General features: G+C 39.1%; 1 protein-coding gene across 1 annotated transcript; it reads right to left on the bottom strand.

Moving 5' to 3' along the window:
• Window positions 1–1,631: 1,631 nt before the first annotated feature.
• Window positions 1,632–5,398, bottom strand: LOC108998281 (VQ motif-containing protein 20-like). Its single transcript, XM_018974802.2, has 2 exons — window positions 5,337–5,398; window positions 1,632–2,253 (listed from the first exon to the last, which is right to left on the bottom strand). Exons 1-2 carry the CDS (start codon window positions 5,383–5,385, stop codon window positions 1,637–1,639), a joined length of 666 nt encoding a protein of 221 aa, XP_018830347.2. The 5' UTR covers window positions 5,386–5,398; the 3' UTR covers window positions 1,632–1,636.
• Window positions 5,399–21,048: the final 15,650 nt, after the last annotated feature.

Below are 21,048 nucleotides of genomic sequence, written 5' to 3'. Positions count from 1 at the left end.
CGCTCCGTCGAATGAATCCTTGGAGAGTGTCTCCCAGTGCCGCTCCGTCAAACATGCATACACCCATGATCCATCAATCATGAATAGGCAGGCAAAAACAAGGACTGCCTTCTTTATCAAAGGGGGCACTTGTACAAAATGGTAGAAACTAGTACCATTAAGCTTACTATGCCATCATTTTTTTTTTTTTTATAAATAATGATATTTGTAGTTGTAGAATGCTCAAACATCATGCAATCTTTTTTAAAAAAGTAAATAAATATGAGATTTAATTAAAAAAAATTAAAAGTGAATTTTATTCTTTTTTAAAATGATTAGGCAGCTTTTGCACATTCGTATCTAGCATTACAAAGAGCTCTAATTGCCATAGGTAGGGTTAACATACAATAATTCCAATCTAAGATAAGCATGGCAAGTTGGGGGGCTTGATAACGCCTGCGTCCTCAACCCTCGTTATGAAGTGAATTACCGGTAGCGGTGGATGAGAATGATATTTATAGTTTTAGAGTGTATAAATTTTACATATTATTTTTGAAAAAATAAATAAATATGAAAGCCACATAAAAAAATTAATCTTTTAATGGTGGATTCCACTTTTTTTTAAATAAAATATACGAAATTTGCACACTTTAAAACTGTATCTAACATTACTCGTAATGAATTATTCATAATTTCTCAACACATCCCAAAGGAATTGTTGTGACTTCTTTTTATGTTTTAACAAAATATATTTTTATGTTTAAAAGACACATGGTAATAATTTAATAATCTAAATAGAACAAGTTTAGAGGAAAATTTAATGCTTGCCATAAGAAGAGTCCTTGGCCATATGTTATTACCTTTCATGAAGGCCAGCATTACAAAATAAGTTTGAATTTGATTCAAATTATTAATTCAGCATACATCGTAAGTAAATAATATTACATATATATATATATATATATATATATATACACACACACACAAGCAGGAGAAGAGCCTAGCTATTTATTGCATTTGTAGCTCATCCTCCAATTTTGGGACAATGCAATTTATGTGATGATCTATATATTTTTTTTATAATAATATTGTTCATTTCTTTTATTTATTTATTTATTTTTTTTTTAAATAAACGCAAGTCACAACATGAATACCCTGACATTAAGTCAGTCAAATCGAGAAAGATTGAACAAAAAAGTCATTAACAAGATCCTGTTTTTAATTTAGATAATTCGCTCTTATTATAAAATAGATTTAACGTATTAAATAAAATTATGTCAATTTATGAGTTTATTTTTATAAAATTTTTTAATATAGTTCTAGCACTTTTTTTATCTCCTGAGAAATAATTTAGTTACAAAATGATCTCATAAAAATAAATTCAAAAATTGACACGACTTCATGCATATAGTTTGTGATCATATTATCATATTCTCTTATTTATGAGTTAATTGCTGCATCGAATTAATTTTAATTTGATTTTTTAAATTTAAAAAATATTTAAAATGAAAAAATAATTAGCTTTATCAAAGAAGATATAGAACTTTTATTACTATCATGAAAAAAAATGAAACATCTGAATGTATAATTAATTAATAATTAATTCAAGATTATTAAAAATTAACTACAAAAAAAAAAAACCCTTAAATTAGTAGTCCTAGAAATCATTCGCCTTAGTCATATTATTAGGAGGCATGTAAAAGATAGAATCGGTGCAACCATAAAATGGCTGGTTGTAAGGCAAAAAATCGGCCGAATTCGGCGTAAATACCGGTATATCGGCCATGTATGGGTTCAACGGAGGCTCAAACATCGGCGGCAAAAAGTAGGAATTCACTTGGCTGACATTGCCATCGCCGATGACGTTGCTGCAGTTCTCTTCGGTGATCACCGACGACGACTCGGTGTCATCATTTCCCAACAGGATCCTCCCGCTCTTGCTGTCCTCCTCTTCCTCCGTCGTCGTTGTCGAAGCAGCACCATTAGAACCACCTGTTTCGGAGGACTTATGACATTGGCGACGACCCACGACAACACCTTCGTCCTCCTCTGCGCGCGACAACCCGGTGAGTTTCTGCACCAGTGACATGAAGTCCTTGGGGTGCGTGTGAATGATCTTTGGGGAATGCGTGTAGATTATGACCGGGCCGTGACGTTGCTGTTGTTGGGGCGCCGTGCGAGAGGTGGTGGAAGACGACGACGCCGGCGAAGATTTCTTGATGATATGGGAATCCTTGTTGAGCTTCAACGGCGGTGGGCAGCACAATCCATTCTCTGTCTTTGCATGAAAATGCACTGTTGAGCTCATTATGTCAAAATTTGAACCAACGGGTCGGAAATAGAAATAATGGAAAATCTTAGGGTCGTTTTGGAAAGTCTTCTTTCAAGTTAATGGAAAATGTGAGTGCATTTTATAGGGAAGATGAATGTTTGGGTGCGATGCATGCGTTGATGCGTCGAATCATGGTGTGCCACGTAATGGGTGACGAGGATTTTTGGGTTTACAGAGGGGTAATTTGGTCATTTTTGATATGCAAAAGGTCTAAAACAGACAAGGCAATAATTGCCAGGTAGATGCTGACGTGTTGAGATTGGAGTTGGGATAGGAAATTAGTTGTGGGTTAATCCAATGTGTTTGTCTCAACAGATCTTTCGGTTCTGTTGGCGCTCTTTTTGGGAAACATAAGGTTGGGTTTCTTAGGACAAAATAATAATAATAATAATAATGTTTTATTTGGCTTGTAATTAAGTTATAGTTGAAACTAGATCAGTTAAAATAGAAGATACATGTCTTCGAATAGGTTACAAATAAATAACACATATCGGTCGTATAACTGATCTAATTCTAACTCAAATTAAGTCTCTCTAGAAAAATACATATTATGGTCGGTTTTTGTTAAAACTAAATCAATCCGTTACGTGAAGATATAGGTACCAATAAGTGTTCTATAATAAAATACAAATGACATATATCATTCATCCAACTAATCTAATTCCAACTCAAATTAAGTCACTTTCATAAATGCATATTTCACTTGGGTTTAGTTAATGTTAAAATTTGATTAGTTAGAGAGAAGATGATGATATGGGTCTTATAATAGGTTTACAAACAACATTTATCGCTTATTCAACTAATCTAGTTCCAACTCAAATTAAGTCTCTTTCAGAATTGTATGGTCCATTTGATTGTTTTTATTTTTCTCTGTAACTTAAATATAGATTGATGAGTTTTGTAGGATTTCATTTTGTTCAATAAGAAATACCATTTCAAGACCTTAGAATAGAATTATTGTTTTATTTACAGAAGATCTCTAGGTTTTCAATTTTAGCAATTTCATGTGATATTCATGTCACGTTTTGATCCATCAAAATCTGACACATAACTCAAAAATAACACATCAAGCACTTTCTTCAAAAATAAACAAAAATTCAAGTTGAAGGAAAATTAATTTGGGTAATCAGAATACCTCTTTGTATTATCAGAATATCTCATTATTATTCGTTATTTTATTATTATTTTTTACTTACTTTTTACTATTATTCACTATTATTTAATATTTTATCATTACTTTTTCATTATTATTCACAGAATATCTAAAAATACCTCACTATCCAAATTCAGTCGTCTCTCAATTTTCAAAGGTTTGCAAAAAGTCCCATGGGTTTCCAATTTTTGCATTTTAATGCATGGGCTTGAAATCTTTTGCAATTAACTTCCTACATCCAATTGTTATTACATCCACTAACGACACGATAACAACAAGACATAAAAATGTCCCGTGTAATGTTTCTATTTTTTATTTTTCCTAAAATTTCCTGTCCTTTTTTTTTTTTTTTTACTCTTTTAAAAAAAATTGAATTGTTAAAATTCCTTTATAATTTTATCATTTTTAGATATAATAGTAACGTGACATTTTTGTGATACATCATATCATACATGTCGGAGCTTTGGAAGTTGTCATTAGTAAAAATAATTTTGAGAAATGCTAATATGCCACCTGAGTTTGTCTTCACTTTGACCGTTCATATATTTTATTTTATTTTTATTTAATAATTAAGAAAGTAACTTTTAGTATATTGATATATTTATTTATTTTTTAAAAATATTTAAATATATTAAAAATATATGAAAAGAAAAAAAAGGAAAAAATATATAAATAAATTTGTGCTAGGCGGCATGCACAGCGATCATTGTTGGACGGCAACTAGTACTACTCTATTTATATGTGTTTCTTTTCCGGCCATAGATCATTTATGTTTGATAGGGTTCAAGTTTACTTCTAGGTTTCAAGCTTTTGCAAAAAATTTAAATGAATTTCTATTGCCCGCATTTTTAATCAAAGGAAAAACCTATTCCACAGCCCCTCGCACAGCACATCGGCCAGCATGGTTTTTTTTTTTTTTTTAAATCAATCCGTATCGTTTAACATGTGTAAGAGCATCCACATTAGATTATGCATATGTATATAATATGATCTTAAAATCTTCTATATTGACTTATGCATATCTAAATATTTAGTTAGCTATTAATAATACTTATCTAAATTTGGATAACTACTATTTACTCTCTAAAATATATTTTAATCATTATTTCTCTCTCCTTTCACTCTCTTTCTCACAATCCTTTTATTTTCTCTCTCCTTCAACAACAAAATACGCATTCATTTGCACATTCATTTTATTGTTATAATATATTATATATTTTTTTCATTATATTATATTTTTAATATAATATATAATAAAATTATATTTTTTATTATTGTATTTATATTATTAATGTCAAATATATGTAGTTGATGCTAATTATAAAATATATATATAAAAAATTGATTTTAACAAAAAATTAATAATAATAAAATAATAATATTTTTTTATTATTTTATCTTAAATATACATAAGTCAATATGAAAATTTTACTTAAATAGTAAAGTCATTTTGCATATGAAAGACCAATGCTAATGCTCTAAGACGTCATTCCCCCCACCCAACACTCATGCTTCCCCTTCCCCCCGAGCTCTCCTCTCCCTCGAGCTTCATTATTGTATTTTCTTTTCATACCATTGTATTCCCAAGCATTTTCTTGGAAACCAAACAGATGGTAAGGGTTAGGTTTAGGTATATTAAACAAACAATGTTCTCCAAGATCCATAAGGAAGATAGCACAAGAAAACCAGTAAAGAGCTTAAATGCAATGTCAAAGGAGAAAAACAAAAGAGCAGATAAAAAAAAACAAACAAACAAAATCATAAAATGAATAAAGGGTAAGTTAGGGAGAAATTTTAATCTGGGAATGTGGGGTTCGAGAGTTGGGAGCTAAGACAGAAAATTTAATACTAGGAAGCGAAAAGCTAACCGACCTGTGTGTTTGTGAATGAGAGATATAGAGACGGTTTTCCGGTGGAGCATGCCACATACGACTTCTTCAGGGGAGATCTTAAGGGACGGGAGAAGAGGGCAAATGACGAGTATCTAGGGAGGGGGGGGGGGGGAGACCGAATTCGAAATGAGAGAGGCTTTTGTTCTTTCTTTTATAACATGTCATTTAGGTTACAAAAAAAAAAAAATATTCCGACCTGGCAGGTGTTTGGTGTAAAGGAGACTGAGTAGAATAAGACTTATTTGGTTTCCAAATTTTAGTTGAGTTTAGTTTAATTTTAAACTGAATTTAATATTTAAATATTTAATTTTTAAATTATTAAATTTATCCTAACTCAAAATATTTTTACACGTGAAACCCACAATTTTTTTTTTAACTTAAAATACCTTTATACGTGAGATCCATAATCATTTTCAATTTTTCATAAAAAGTATTAAATTCATCTTAACATTCAAATACATTTTAAACTCAATTTAGATGGATCTCACATAATTTCATCTATTACTCAACTCACTATTATTCATAAAGAACTCAACTCAACTCAACATCTAAATACAGTCTAACTCTTATTTCCAGCTTGGACAGATACGATTCTTCGGTTTCGAAAATTAATTCTATACTTTTAATTCTTAATTTATACTATACAAACAAAACACTCTTTTACTATACTATATTTATATCCAACAAATAGCTCATGAAACTGCCCTTCTAATAGCAAGTGTAGCCCATCAAGTCTCATATTTGTTCTCTCTCTCGAGAGGATAGAGGAGGTGTGAGTGAGTCATTCCGGTCTCTAATCTGATAAAGAGTGTGTCGTTTCACTGCAGTAGGCAAGGACCACAGTAGGAAGACATGGATAGCTTGGAGAAATAATGGAGCCCACTGAGGTTAACAAAATATGAGAACTTAACGATAGAGTTAGATGGAAGGGGAATGAAAGAAGTACAGAGGAAGGGAGAAAGATGTGGCGAAAATGTGGAAGGTGAGTAAACTGGCTACTTTCCAAGAGGTCGGGCCAAACATCTTTATCATTACTTTCACAACATATGCGCATATTCAAAGAGTAAAGGATGGTAGGCCATGACTATTTTATTAATTCCTCTTAAATACAAAAAATTTTCTAGATTATACATCAATTGTGGATGGATCCTACATGGTCCCCAGGGATGCCAGCGAAGGGACAAGCAGAGGGACACTGCGGTCGAGTTTACAAATCAGTTTGGGCTGTGGCTTATAGCAGAGCCTTCCGTGAGGTGACACTATTATGCAAACCACACAAAGGCCAAAAACGATTTTGGCAGAGTAGAAATGGACAAAACAGGGTAGTTATGGGAGGGTGGTGGCTGTCCAAATTCTGATTCAAGTCCAACGGCAACGACAATCAGTGAGCCAGACAATTACTTTGGAAAGAGCACGAAAAAAGGAAAAACTTTTAGAGGAGTAGTGAATAGAAACGAAACAATAGAGTGTGGAAGGATTAAAGGGTGGATTTCAAAATGAAGATATGGTAGAATTAACATATGATTTATAGACGAAAATAGGGGAGAAGTGTAACACCCCGCTCCTTCTCTCTTAACACTAAGCAAATTCCAAGCACGGAATTTATTATAAGGAATGAATGATTCTAACCACCCCCCCCCCCTCCTTCTCTCTTAACGCTAAACAAATTTCGAGGACGGAATTTATTATAAGGAGGGGAGGATGTAACAGTCCGCTCCTCTCAAGTAATCGCAAGCCTCGCCTTGCGTGCCGAACCCCGAATGTGTGTCTTTAATGTTAGCAGTTGATTCTTAGAGTACGCCCAAAGTTTTAAAGCTCTCGAATATTTTAAATGTCCTGAAAATATTTATATGGGGTATTTTCAGTGTTATTGGACCAAACTTAATTTTAAGTAAGATAATTATAATATTTTTGAAGAGTTCCAAAAATATTATAATTGTGCAAAATCATTTTATCTAAATGATTTTAGTTATTTAAAATACTATAGGATTTAAATTATGTTGAAAACTCTATTTAATTAGATGGTTTTATTCTTTTAAAAGTAATTAAAAAAACTTCATCATTTTATTAATGATGAAAGAATATTATTTTATAAACTAAAGTTTAGTTTAAATAATATTCTATCTTAATTCCTCTCAATGCTTTTAGTTAAGTTAATATTTACACATTTTCAAATCAGTATTTAAATTTTAAAGTCCACTGTTAGATCGTTTTGAAGACCCCAAAGTAAAGGATGTGATTAAAACCCAAGCCCCTCTCTTTTTCCCCTCACTTTCCCCTTTCCCTCTCTCTCTTCCCTCAGCTCACGCACCCGATGGCCTCTCCCTACCCACAAGGCTTCTCCTCCAAGAAACCCCACCCAGTGCTGCCGTGTGCCACCAGCAATGTCACCGGTCACCACGGCAACTCCCACTCATGCCGACAAGCACCATCCCACTGAACCCAACCCCCACGTGCAGCTCCCTCTCTCCTTCCCGAATTGGGTCTCTGCACGGGTTATTCACTCATTCAGCCACCATGCGCCAACATAGCTCAAGCCAGCCACCACCACCAAGCCCCACGACCTCCCAACAACCCTACCGTCAAACTCAACCATCACAGCTCCTCCCTAGACCATGCACACAGCTCTTCCACACGCACGGGTTTCTTCCCGTAACGCCACTGTTAGCCACAATGTTTTGAATACCGTACCGGATGGCGTACCGGTCAAGACACTGGAACGAAATATTTCGGTACCGGTACCGTTTCGTGTACCGTTTCGGGATAGTCGATATATGAATAAATTATATATATAAATATATATAACAATTATATTCTAAAATAATAATTTATATATGAATAAATTATATATAAATACATACATACATATAAATTATAAATAGTCTAATCCAAAATTGGGGGTCAAAAAATAAACTTGTAGTTTGAAAAAACGAAAAAAAAAAAACACAGGCCGAAATATCGGCCGGTACCGGACGAAATATAGGCCGGTACAGGCCGAAATTTAGGCCGAAACGGCCGGTATTTTGGCCGGTACGGTATATATCTAGTACCTGTACCGGCCGGACGGCCGAAACGAAAAATTTCGGCCGTACCGGCCGGTACGGTACGAAATTAAAAACATTGGTTAGCCACCCTCACGCCACCGCACCACGACCATCAGACTCCTCTCTCACCAGCGACCTCCCCATAGCCCCCTATACCCAGCCGAGCCACCTAGCCTCCACATGCACCCTCACTCTCTCAGATGCACTGTACACTGCTAGGCGTCACCGTGCTCTGCCCCTCATCACCACCACGAGGCCACCACTTCAAGACCCTCCAACTTGCATGCCCAAATAACCTTTAACCACCATGAACAACCACTGTACGTGGCTAGCCGCCATTGTACACGGCTTTAACCTCCACCCATGAACTCCCATCATGTCGGCCACCCTCGCACAGCCTAGATCCACCCGCTAGAACCCTAGGTCCAGTCCCCGAGGTAGTCCCTTTGTAAGGTCACGGCAGTGATCACGATGGAACGGTCACCGCCCAAGCTAGTGGCTTCTAACGCCACTGGTTGTGCCAGGCAATGAGCAACGCACGAGTTATCCCGACGATAGTATAACTCTCCCTCCCTTATTCTCATTATTATGCTAGTTGGTTGGTTAGGTTGTGGATTGTGCTGTTAGTATTTGTGTAGTTCGATGTAGTGTGGTGATGTGATGTGCTGTGTACGTGAAGTGTTAGGCGTAGTCTTGTAGTGTGTTGGGTAGTTGTGTTGTGGACTTTGCTGGGAAGTGTGGTTGTGAGGTATGTGGCGTAATGGTGATGTAGTGTGGGGATGTAGTGTAATGTGAAGAGAGTACATGTAAAGTGTACTCTCATGGTGTAGCGTGGAATAAGGAGAGTATACATGGAGTGTTCTCTCCTGACGTAGTGTGATGTGAATAATCTTGTGGCATAGAGTAGAATAAAGAGAGTATACGTGTACTCTCCTGGCGTAGTCTGAGGCGAATTGAGTACACGCAGAGTACTCTCCTGGCATAGAATAAAGAGAGTATACGTGGAGTGACTGGTGTTACTATGTAGCCATGTGGAGTACGTGTAAAGCATCAGGAAATGTGGAACAGTATCCCGGAGTAGTTGTGATGTGACCAGTAGTCCTAATGGAGGGTGTCACTGTGTAGCAATGTTATGACTGTTGTACGTGTGAAGTGACAAAATGATGTAAGAGTGACTTAGTGGGAACGTGACGGGATGCTACGATATGGCAAGAGTACGTGAAAAACCGTACTTGTGATGAGTGAGGAGTTGACATAGGAGTGACGTAACGGGATTTCAGGTGACGTGACAAGGTCACGGCATAACTTGGGAGTAGTCTCAAGCTATGTGACATGACGTAAAGTGTAGTTGTGAATAAAGTCTTGTCATGTTAAATGTTAGGATGAACTTGTAACGGGACGGAAGTAGAAAGGGTCCTGTCAACCAAGTAAGGGAAGGTTGATATCAGAATATGGAGCTTGTTTACACAAGCAGGCATTAGTAGATTATATGTTGCTCTTAGGTGTTAAAAGGGAATAGGGTACATGTGTATTTGGTTAGACGTGTGTGTGCTGGACGAATTTACCATATATAATGAGTAATATGTTCTAAGCATAGGTACACGATGTTTAAGTCTCAGAGTTAGCTTAAAGTCGTGTGATACGCATGGATGAGGAAGATGCGACGACGAAGAAGCATAGGCTCAGACATGGGAAGCGACGTGTGTATTGCCTAGGATTGGGATGCGTGACTTAGTCAATCTGAGTCAGGCATCGAGATAAGGTTAATAAGAAGAATACGATAAAGATCTTGATGTCTTAACTTTAAGGTGAATCATGGGATTCACTCTAGTGGATAAGCACTCAAAGTAGGACGTTGAATTTGGAAGAGGTAGTGACCGTAAGTAAATCCTCGAAAGTTTTAGCGTAGTAAGGGACACATAAGAGCCCTGGATTAGAAGGAGAGTGCCCTAAGTGAAGTGTGGTTCTATTTTTAGTTTAGTTGTTTATATACTAGATAGAAAATGATGCTAAGGTTATGTGTATGCATGTCGTTGGTTGCCATCTGACACGCACATGAATGGACTGCATGGTATGAGAATAGCATGGAGACTAGGAAAGTATTATGTTCATATGCTTCTAGAGTTTTCTAACGATGCGAAAGAAACGAAAAGAAAATATTCCTCTTTACGACTCTTTACAAAACGAACAACATTTTACAAAAACATGCTAAGTCTTCAAGTATATGTACGTAATGGCCATTCTTGGCAGCCCCTTTTTATGCAACCCAAGTGTCTAATTGTATGCATGTGATGGATGACTATACGTAGTAAATATTGGATGTAGCCTTTTAAAACGAAAATGTGAGGCTTACGCCTCATGCTCTTACTAACTGATGCTTTAAGCGATACGAAGAAAGTGTTTTAAAATGTCCCTATGAACTGTATGCTTTATGGATGCCATGGATTGATGGTTCCAATGATGCCTCGATGTTTAAGTTTATGCTCATGTTTTTTATGATGTTTTCCATGAATGGGTTGGCTAATGAAAGAATGGAAGAAATGACTGAATGAATGAATGCTATGATGTATGAAACACATAACGACTATAATGAACGAACGAACGCATGAGGGTACCAATGAATGTGCAGATTGCAATGCCAGATAAGTAGTGCTGGTAGTGCACCCAGTACTTCCCTCAGACTGATGGATTCCCAACCCACGGCCACGGACAGAATTAGGGTCTAAAGGTAGATCTACTAACCCCAGCACACAGGGCGTAATAGTGTGTAACGGTCGATGGAAAGTGATAAGAGAATGCACGAGTCTTCAGTCTCTTTAAGAAATGAAGGCACTAGTGGGAGAAATGTTTTACGAAAAGAAAACCGTCCCTTTTAATAAAATCTCTGCCTAATGACGTTTTCAAAATGAATGTATGCTTATTGTCTTGTATGCATGTACGTATGAGTGGTGACTGCATGACTGAAATCCTATGTTGCTATATCTTTACAGTATGAAGTAATGCTTATTAAGTATTCGACTCATTTTAATTTTTATGTATGCACGTCCCCCCTCAGGACCTAAATGAGCAAAACGCGTCAGGACAGACACGGCCCAATGGAAAAAGTACGGAAGTCTAGGCATGAGAGTCTTAAATATATGAGAGACCCTTTTCAATTTAAGTTTGATGTTTTCTGCTATAAACTTTTTTTGTTCTCAAAGCACGTTTTATTTTATAATGTAGAGTCTTAAACCTTGGGTATGAAAATAAAAAGTTTTAAATCAAACAGTAATTCTCATCATCCTTTCTAAAATCATTTTTATAAAATGTCACACCACAAGGACGGACGTTACAAGAAGATCATGGGAGATTGCATGGGTGGGCCAGTTTTCCGAAGGGCCCATGCTTATGATATCACTTGTAGTTAGGTCGACCATTACTAAAGAACACAATGCTGCTTTAGAAGACCAAGTCGAGGAGATCAGGCATAATGTTCACGCCACAAATGAACAACTGCAGACAAGAAAGGATCAGGCAAGAGGCAATTGGAAGAGAAAGGCAAGAGCAAAAGGTACGATCTCTGACCCTGTGTAGTAGTATAGCAAACAAAAGGGCTCTGGTTGATGAGGATAGTGTAGAGTCCCAATTGATCTAAGGTCAGATTAGGGCAAAATGGTAGAAATGAAACAATTTCAAATGTATTGACTGAGGCTACTAGGCAGCCTCGACAATCACAATGATGATCTTAAGTTGGAACTGCCGAGGGCTTGGAAATCCTGTTTATTTAAGGACTAAGTTGGATTTTCTGCCCCTACCCTACCAGTAAGAAGACTAAGTTTGGATTTCTTTTCCTTCACTAAGCAAGTCAGGGATTTCCAAAATAGAACATTGATAGAGAAAGCAGATATCAAAAGTGCTTCCAAGGAATAAAGTTTTGCATACAATGAAGATCAAACAAAGAGGATGCACAAGAAGTATGGCATTGAGACTTGACATGTCCAAGGCTTATGATAGAATCGAATGGCATTACCTGGAAGCTATCATGAGGAAGTTTGGGTTTGATGAGAAATGGATCACAATGATAATAAGATGTGTCAGTACAGTCATTTATTCTATGCTGGTTAATGGGAAGCCGGGAGAGGGGATTTATCTAGCTAGAGGGTTAAGGCAGGGAGACCATTTACCTTCGTATTTGTTCATCTTATGTGCAGAAAGTCTGAGGTCACTGATTCATCAATTTGAAAGGAATGGGAAAATAAAAGGTGTGACAGTTGCTAGAGATGGTCCCAGAGTAAATCATCTGTTCTTTGCAGATAATTGTGTACTTTTTGTAGAGCACAACATATAGAGTGGACCAAGCTACAATCTATGCTAAATATGTACGAGAAAACATTTGACCAAGTCCTAAATAGTAAGGTTGTACAGAAACCGACCAAACTAGCCATCGACTACATGAAGCAGCCGTCAAAGTCAGAAACCGGCTGAAATCGATAGAGAACCGGTCTGTCGGTGGTCCAAAACATTAGAAATCGACATCGGTCAATTTTGTCCCAGTCTAGACCGCATATAAACCGTCGAACCGACTGATAATATATATATATATATATATATTATTCTTATCTAAAACGAATTCATTTAACTTAAATGAGTAAAATAGTGTCATTTTATCAATAAGATTTAAAAAAAAAAAAAAATAATAAGACACGACATCATTTAGTTTTATACACCAAATAACGTCGTTTTATAATGAAGGTTTAGGAAAAAAAAAAAAAAACGATGCTATTTGTTTTAATAAACCAAACGTCTTCGTTTGGATTAGGGTTTTATTAGTCTTCCCCTTTCCTCTTCTTCATTTCGACGCCCTCTCTCTCTCACGCGGTGCCTCCCATCTCTCTTTCTCTCTCATCGTGACGCCCGACCCTTCTCTCTCTCTCTCTCTCTCTCTCATCGCGACCTCTATTATCTCGTCAATGTCACATCGTGCCACCACAACCAACTAGAAAGCAACGCATCGATAGAAAACATGCCAAAATTAAGCCCACTGATTTTCTCTCTTTTAATCGGTCGGTTCGACCGAGTCTAAACAGGTAAGTAAACAATTGGTTCGATTTCGGTTTGGACCAAAACCGAACTGACTGTGTCGATTTTTGCCCCTACTAAGCAGGTAGAATACTTAAAACTTTTTTAGTTCAAATGCAAGAGCTAGTACCAAAGATATGATAATAAATGAAGCATGAGCTATAACTTGTGAAAGCTATGAAAAATACTTGGGAGTACCAGCTTTGGTTGATAGATCCAAATATAACACTTTTCAGGTGTATTAAGGATAGAGTATGCAATAAGATCAATTGTTGGAAGAACAACTTCCTATCAAAGGCTGGAAAAGAGGTTCTCATTAAGGCTGTATTGCAAGCTATTCCCTCTTACGCCATAAGTGTCTTCAAAATTCCAAGAAGACTGTGTAATGATAACTTCTACACTGTTGGCTAGATTATGGTGGGGCAATAACCAAAAGGGGAATGGAATTTAGTGGAAGATTTGGAGTAAGATGGGTGATTCAAAGGCTAGTGGATGGTTGGGTTTTCGAGATATTAAAAGTTTCAACGTCGCAATGTTGGCCAAACAAAGCGGGAGGTTTTTGCAAGATCCACATTCTTTGGTAGCAAAAGTATTCAAAGGGAAGCATTTCATAAACACACAAATACTTCAAGCAAAATTCGAGGTTCCACCATCTCTGATATGGAAGAGTGTGTGGTCCACAATCGAATTGTTGAGAGGACTTATATGGAGAGTTGGGAATGGCAATAAGATCAAAATCTGAGGTAACAAATGGTTGCCAAAGCTATCTTTTTACTGTGTCCGGTCTTCTATAAAAATTCTGGATCCTGAAGCAAGAGTTAGTGAGTTAATAGTGTAAGAGACAAAAGGCTGGAACGAGGCTTTTTAAATGAGGTTGTTGTAAGGGAAGAAGCACAACAAATTTCTAGCATCCCTACTAGCAAGATGGGGTGCTTTAGTAAAAATGGAAGATTCCTAGTTAGAAGTGCCTATCATGTGGCACAAACCAGAAGAAAATGGCTGAATGGAGAGACTTCCAAAGAGAGTGAAAAGGAAAGAAGTGGAAAAGGATATGGAGGCTGTGTGTACCAGGGGCTGCAAAACATTTTCTTTGGAAGGCATGAACAACATTCTTCTTGCTTAATCTGTATAGAAAAAAGATTGTAGATACCCCATTATGTCCTATATGTTAGTGCGAAGAAGAAACTTTCATCCATGCTCTTTGAAGCTGTCCAACAGCCAATGATGTATGGGCAGAAAAAGGCAGCTCAAATTAAAAATGGTCAAGCAAAGGCAATAATTTCTTATAACTATGGGAGAATCTGTGCTCGAAATTAAATAAAGAGCAGTTGGAAGAATCAGTTTCAATTATGAGACGCATTTGGCACTGAAGGAATAAGCTCATTTTTTAAAATAAGTTTGATAGTCCTAAAAAGATTGTGAAAGCAGCATTAGAAGGTCTGGATGATTTCCATCAAGCACAGTTGACACAAGAAGGGAAGCAGAACAGAGTGGTGACATGAAGAGTGTCTCAACCTGCCATTGATACCAAAAATCAGAAAATGGGCATTGGGATCATTACTAGAGACAGTGAGGGAGACATGTTTGCGACACTATGTGAACAGAAAAAATGGGTGAACCAACATGTTATAGCAAGTGTGCAGCATTATGGAAGGCTATGGACAGGTGGTCATAAAGGTTATTCACAGTACAAAGGACAATTGGACTTGACATGGACTGATGTTTGAGGATTTGAAAATGGTGTTCAAGAATAGATCAGATTGGACAACAAATTTCATCTACAGAGAAGGGAATGGAGTAGCTCACAAGCTTGAAAAGATTGCATTGTCTGCAGCTGGGGAACAATGCTGGATTAAGGAAGGCCCTGAGTCTCTTTATAGTCTTGCTGTGAATGACAAACTTTGTAACGTTTGATACTGTTGGAATGAAATAATAGTTCATGAAGAGTACTTTTCTTCACGTTTTAATTAAATAAAATTATAGTTTCAAAGATATTTCATCAGTAGACGTTATAGAATAGATTTTCTTCGAGAAATAAAACTAGTTTTAATTTAGTCTAAACAAAAATATATATAGTTTTCAACTCAATCACATGTTTCATAATATCATTAAAAAATACAAAGGATCGGGACCACCTATCTGGCCAAAGCATTTTCAAAGTTAGAATCTACTATTCCAAAATCTATGTCAAAGATACCGATGACAAAGGTCATTCCATGGAACCATGATTCACATGTGATGACCAAAACAAATCAACCATAAAAATTCATCCAAAAAGGGGTATTGAAGCTAAAAATTTACCCAAATGTTCAAATAACTTCTTTAGTAAATAGAAAATCATAAAAAGTTAATTTGCCTCAATCGAATATCAGTAATGTTAAATACAGTTTTAAAGTGTGCACGTATCGCACACTTTTTTTAAAAAAAATAGAGTTTATTATTTAAACATATTATTTCTATTTTAAAGATATTCGTTAGTCACGTGGACTATTAGGATAAAATAATTGTAATAGAAGTTTTGTGCTTTAGCGTGTGTAACACATTCTCTCCTACAGACTTTAGAGATCATCATGAAAGTAAGCATTTATAGAGAACGTGAGAAATGGTTCACACCGTTGGCTTCTCTGGAACTACACGACTGCGTGTGAATTTTTGTAAAGATCAGCTTTCTCCATCCTTTTCTATACATTCGAGTAAATTTTATTAGTTAGTTGGAGAATAACTATTCCATTTAGCTAAAATTGGAGCTCAAGGTTCGACCTATGTTTGACGCTCTTTATTGAGAGTTCTAAAATTTCTTAAATGATTGCTGGGCACGGATAAATTGTCATTGCCTTATTTGAGAGGTCTTTGACTTGTTGGTCTTATTATTTCATTATTGGTTTAGTCTTTTCTTGGTGGGATTTGGTTTTTTGTGGCGTATTGCTTGTTGTGTATTTTTTATATGCTTGATTTTTAATTAAGGTATTCCTCTGCCATAAGTGATGGTTTGTTCTTAATAAATTTGGGAATGAGTCACTCTTGGACATGTGACCCTAACTCTTTAATAATTAAAAAAAAAACTAGTCCATTAATCTAATAGTTTTAAGTTTGCTAGATATTTTTTTTTTTTTAAGAGTAAAGGTCACATGTCCAAGAATGACCCTCTCCTGATTTTATTAAAAAAATAATTGCTTGTAACGAAGGAATACCGTGTAAACAACCCAACACACCTGAGACATTACAAAATCAGATGCCAAAAAATTCTAGAGAACCAAAAATAATATGTTGATGTGGTAAAAATCGTTCAACAGTTCAAAAGGGGAGAAAGAGTCATTCCTGGCCCATTGGGGCGACTCAGGCCTCATTTGGTGTTATTTGAAGCCCCCGACAGTATTCTGGTGCGGCTGTATGGCGGCGATGCATACATCCATGGCGGTGAACGGAAAACATAAATGCAGAGAAATAAAAGAGATGAACACATGTGTTTACGTAGTCCGGCTTAATGCCTACGTCCATAGGCGTTTGGGGAGGAGAAATCCACTATAATATTCTTGCCTAAAGTCTCTCGTGGTCTCCTATATCTCACTATACAATGGTGATGCCGTAAATAAATTCACTGGAGAAAGGCATTCACTGGAGCTTTTTGTTCTCTGGTTGGAAGAGAAGTCCAAGAGGAGCAAGAAATATTGAAGAAGACGAAGACCCCTGGATGGAGAAGAGGGAGCCTCTATTTATCCTGATTTTCTTCTCCCGTGTGCCCCATGTAGGTTAGACCACGCCCCCATTGACATGCCTCTGCACCCATGTTACCCCCTTGGCGCCTTGTCCCCCCTGGCCCCATGACCCCTGGCACCCTGTCCCCCCCTGACACCCCATGACCCTTGGCACCTTTTTCCCCTGGCATCCATGACCCATTTTATTGCGAGTGTAAGGACTCGGCTTATCGAGTCAAGGGACTAGTCTTCTTGCGAGAGTAAGAACTCGGCTTTTATCGAGTCAAGGGACTCTTCTTTTTTGCAATTGTAAGAACTCGGCTTTTAATGAGTCAAGAAACCCGTCTTCTTGCGAGTGTAAGTACTCAGCTTTGTTAGACGGGGGGTCGGTGCCAAGTCTGGGGACTTGGGACCTTACCCTGCAGCGAGTCAAGTGACTCATCTTCTTGATCTGCGTTCCACGCTACGGGAAGTAATTTTATTAGTAAAAATTAGTTCACACAAATTTTGGGAGACAATACCGAAAAGTTTTTGCCGCTGTAGTTGATCTTTTTGCTTGACCAAAAAAATTGTCTGCTATTTGTTGTAATTCCTGCACGAGTGAGCTCCGAGCAGATGGTTCCCGACTTGGTGGGCTACCGAGCTAATGAAGCGAGTCAGAGCTGTGTTTCCCATGTAAGGAATTCTTGAGTTGAGGTGACTTCCCGAGCTGAGGAGGTGTCATCCAAGCAAGTGAGGTACCGAGCTAGTACTGTTCCAAGCCAGCGGGCTGTTGTGCGGGTGTTGTCTCGTACAGATGACTCCCAAGCGGAGAGGCCTTCCCTTGCAGATGAGCTGCAGGTGCTTCCCGAGTTGAGTTGCTCCAGTGCAAGTGGGCTGCCTAGTTGAGGAGCTCCTGAGCGGAGTCACTTTCGTGCGGATGGACTGCCTAGCTGAAGTTGTTTTTGAGCTCATCTTCCATGCACGAGTGGTGATTCACGAGCCGTGCATGGTGTCAGTTTCCCGAGCCGTGCATGCGGTTGCTTCCCGAGCTGTTTCTTCAGAGCCGCGCATGCAACTGTTGGTTTCCCGAGTTGTGTCTCCCAAGCCGTGCATGCAACTGTTTCCCGAGTGGTTGTCCCAGTTGGTGGTCTCCGAGCTATGATGGTGTCTGAGCTTTGCATCCGAGCCGGGTGTCCGTGCAGTGGCCAAGCAATGGTGACGAGTTGAGTGGCTAGGTCCGGGCTGAGGAGATGTCGTGTGGTGCTCCCAACCCCGAGCCGTGTTCTCGATCATATTTCCAAGCGGAACCAACCACGTGCGACGTGTTTGCCCGAGCCAAGGGACTGTTGTGGACTGTGAGCTGGCGAGGGACTCGTGCAGGATGGTTGCTGAGCCGAGGGGTGGAGGAGCTGTGGAGGACCCCGTGGAGGAGCTGTGGAGAACCCGTTGGGGGTAGTGCCCGAGCTGAAGGAAAGGTGGAGGAGCTGTGCCCAAGTCAAGGTGCATTTGCCGGTGGCTCTGCAAAGCCTCCGCCGCGGACAGGCTGCCATGGGTCATCTCAAGGGGACAGACAACGCAAGCAGTTTGCATGGACACTGCAGGCGTAGCCCCTGGTCCCCTGCTCATGGCGTGTGCATGGGAGCACGGCTGTTGGCCACCGTGTGCAAGCCACAGGTGTCGGGGACACCGCTGGTGCAACCAGAAGACGCCAACGGACCATGGGGGTCTCTACCGATGTCCCTTTCCGCAGGCAACTCAGCTGGGCCTCACAAAAGCCAACGAGCCTGACGGACGTTGCTCGCGTGAGACTACTATGGGGTGGGGAGATGGCAGTTGGAGACCGGTCCAAATGAATCAGATGGCACCGGTGGTCCTCATGGTGGCCGCCGACTCAGTATCTAGGTTGTGCCACGGTTGGGCCGTGGCACCACTAGGGTGCGGCAAGCGTGGTTCGTGTGGAACCACGCCGTGGGAGTGGGGTGGTCGGCAACCACCCTAGCCGACTCAGACGATGCCAGTGGTCAGTTTGGTGGCTGCCGGTGCCACCTCCTGCAGTGCCACGGCGGGCCGCAGCATCACTAGGTGCACGGCGTGCACCCAGCCGGTACGTGCCCCATGCATGGCACTGTTTGTGCCATGCATGGGGGACATGTGGGTCTACTGTACATGCATGCACAGTGTCACCGTGTACTATTCCCATCTCTGGCTATCCCCACCTTGAGTACAGTGTCTCGGGTGTTATGCATAAACCAAACTCTGAGAGTTGGAAGATGGGCGACCCGATCGGTGTGCTATTTACTATCCGCCCATTTTTTCATAAATGTAAATGTTAAAAGAAATTGAGAATACTCATCTGGGGCTGTCATCTGTCTGTCTGGTGATTTATTTAGTGTGCCGAAAAATCATCCTTCTCCCACCTCCGATGAAGAGAGGAAATCAGATCCCACAGACGACACCACTGTTGATGTGGTAAAAATCGCTCAACAGGCCGGAATGGGAGAAAGAGTCATTCTCGGCCCACTGGGGCAACTTGGGCCTCGTTCGGTATTATTTGGAGCCCTCGGCAGTATTCCGGTACGGCTGTACGGCGATGGTGCGTACATCCATGACGGTAAACGGAAAACATAAATGTAAAGAAATAAAAGAGATGAACACATGAGTTTACATGGTTCGGCTTAATGCCTACGTCCATGGACGTTTTGGGAGGAGAAATCCACTATAATATTCTTGCTTACAGTCTCTCGTGGTCTCCCATATCTCACTTTACAATGGCGATACCGTAAATAAATTCACTAGAGAAAGGCATTCGCAGGAGCTTTTTGTTCTCTGGTTGGAAGAGAAGTCCAAGAGGAAGAAGAAACACTGAAGAAGACAAAGACCCCTGGACAGAGTAGAGGGAGCCTCTGTTTATCCTGATTTTCTTCTCCCGCGTGCCCCCTGTAGGTTAGACCACGCCTTCTGACCGCATCCCCTTGACATGCCTCTGCACCCACGTTACCCCCTAGCGCCTTGTCCCCCCTGACACCCCATGACCCTCTTGCACCCTGTCCCCCACTCACCTTTTGTCTTTTCTCCTGAAATGGCCAGGTGGCTAGGCCCATATGGGCATATTTATTTTCCCCCCTCACACAATACATAAAAGAAAATTATAAGCATAAATAAGGAAGTTCCCAACAATCCGTGCGCAGCAACCCGCTCCCAATTTCTACTCTAGTGAACGACCAACAATAATTATTGACACCTTGTTTGGCAAGAAAATCTGCAACCATATTAATGTTTCTGAAAATATGACAAATACTACAATTCAAGACACCAAATAGCACTTTAATTTCTTCCCAAAACTCCAACAAATACCAAAGATTACAACCTCTTGATTGGATCCATCCCACTATTATAGCTAAATCTGACTCCACCATAAAATCTCTGAGTCCCATTTGTTGAGCCATTCTTAAACCATCAAGGAGCGCACGACCCTCAGCCACAGTATTCGAAACCACTCCATAATGCTTTGCAAAACAAGCCATGGTTCAGCCATTATCATCCTAGAAACTGCCTCATCTGCCAGCCAGTCCGGGTTTGGCAAGAGAACTACCATCAATATTAAGTTTAACTGCACCCCCTCTTGGTTTCTTCCACACAACAGCCTTAACAATTTTCTTCACAACTGGACAAAGAGGGCAATTTAATTTCTTAATAATTTCCAGATTTTTAAAATTCATATGTTTGAATTTCTAGTCTTTAGAAAAAATATCTATTAGAACTGCCTTTACCCGCCGAGCTACCCCTCTCCAATCAAAATATTTTCCTTCCATCCGTGCATCCCACCTTGTTCTCCATAATGCCCAAGTGATTAGAATAAGAAGCAGACCATGACACACACCTGTTTGCGAAGAAGCCGAAGCACTTGACCACC

The sequence above is a fragment of the Juglans regia genome, chromosome 6 (genome assembly GCF_001411555.2).
Source record: "Juglans regia cultivar Chandler chromosome 6, Walnut 2.0, whole genome shotgun sequence".
Lineage (NCBI taxonomy): Eukaryota > Viridiplantae > Streptophyta > Magnoliopsida > Fagales > Juglandaceae > Juglans > Juglans regia.
This window is presented reverse-complemented; position numbering and strand designations above follow the sequence as displayed.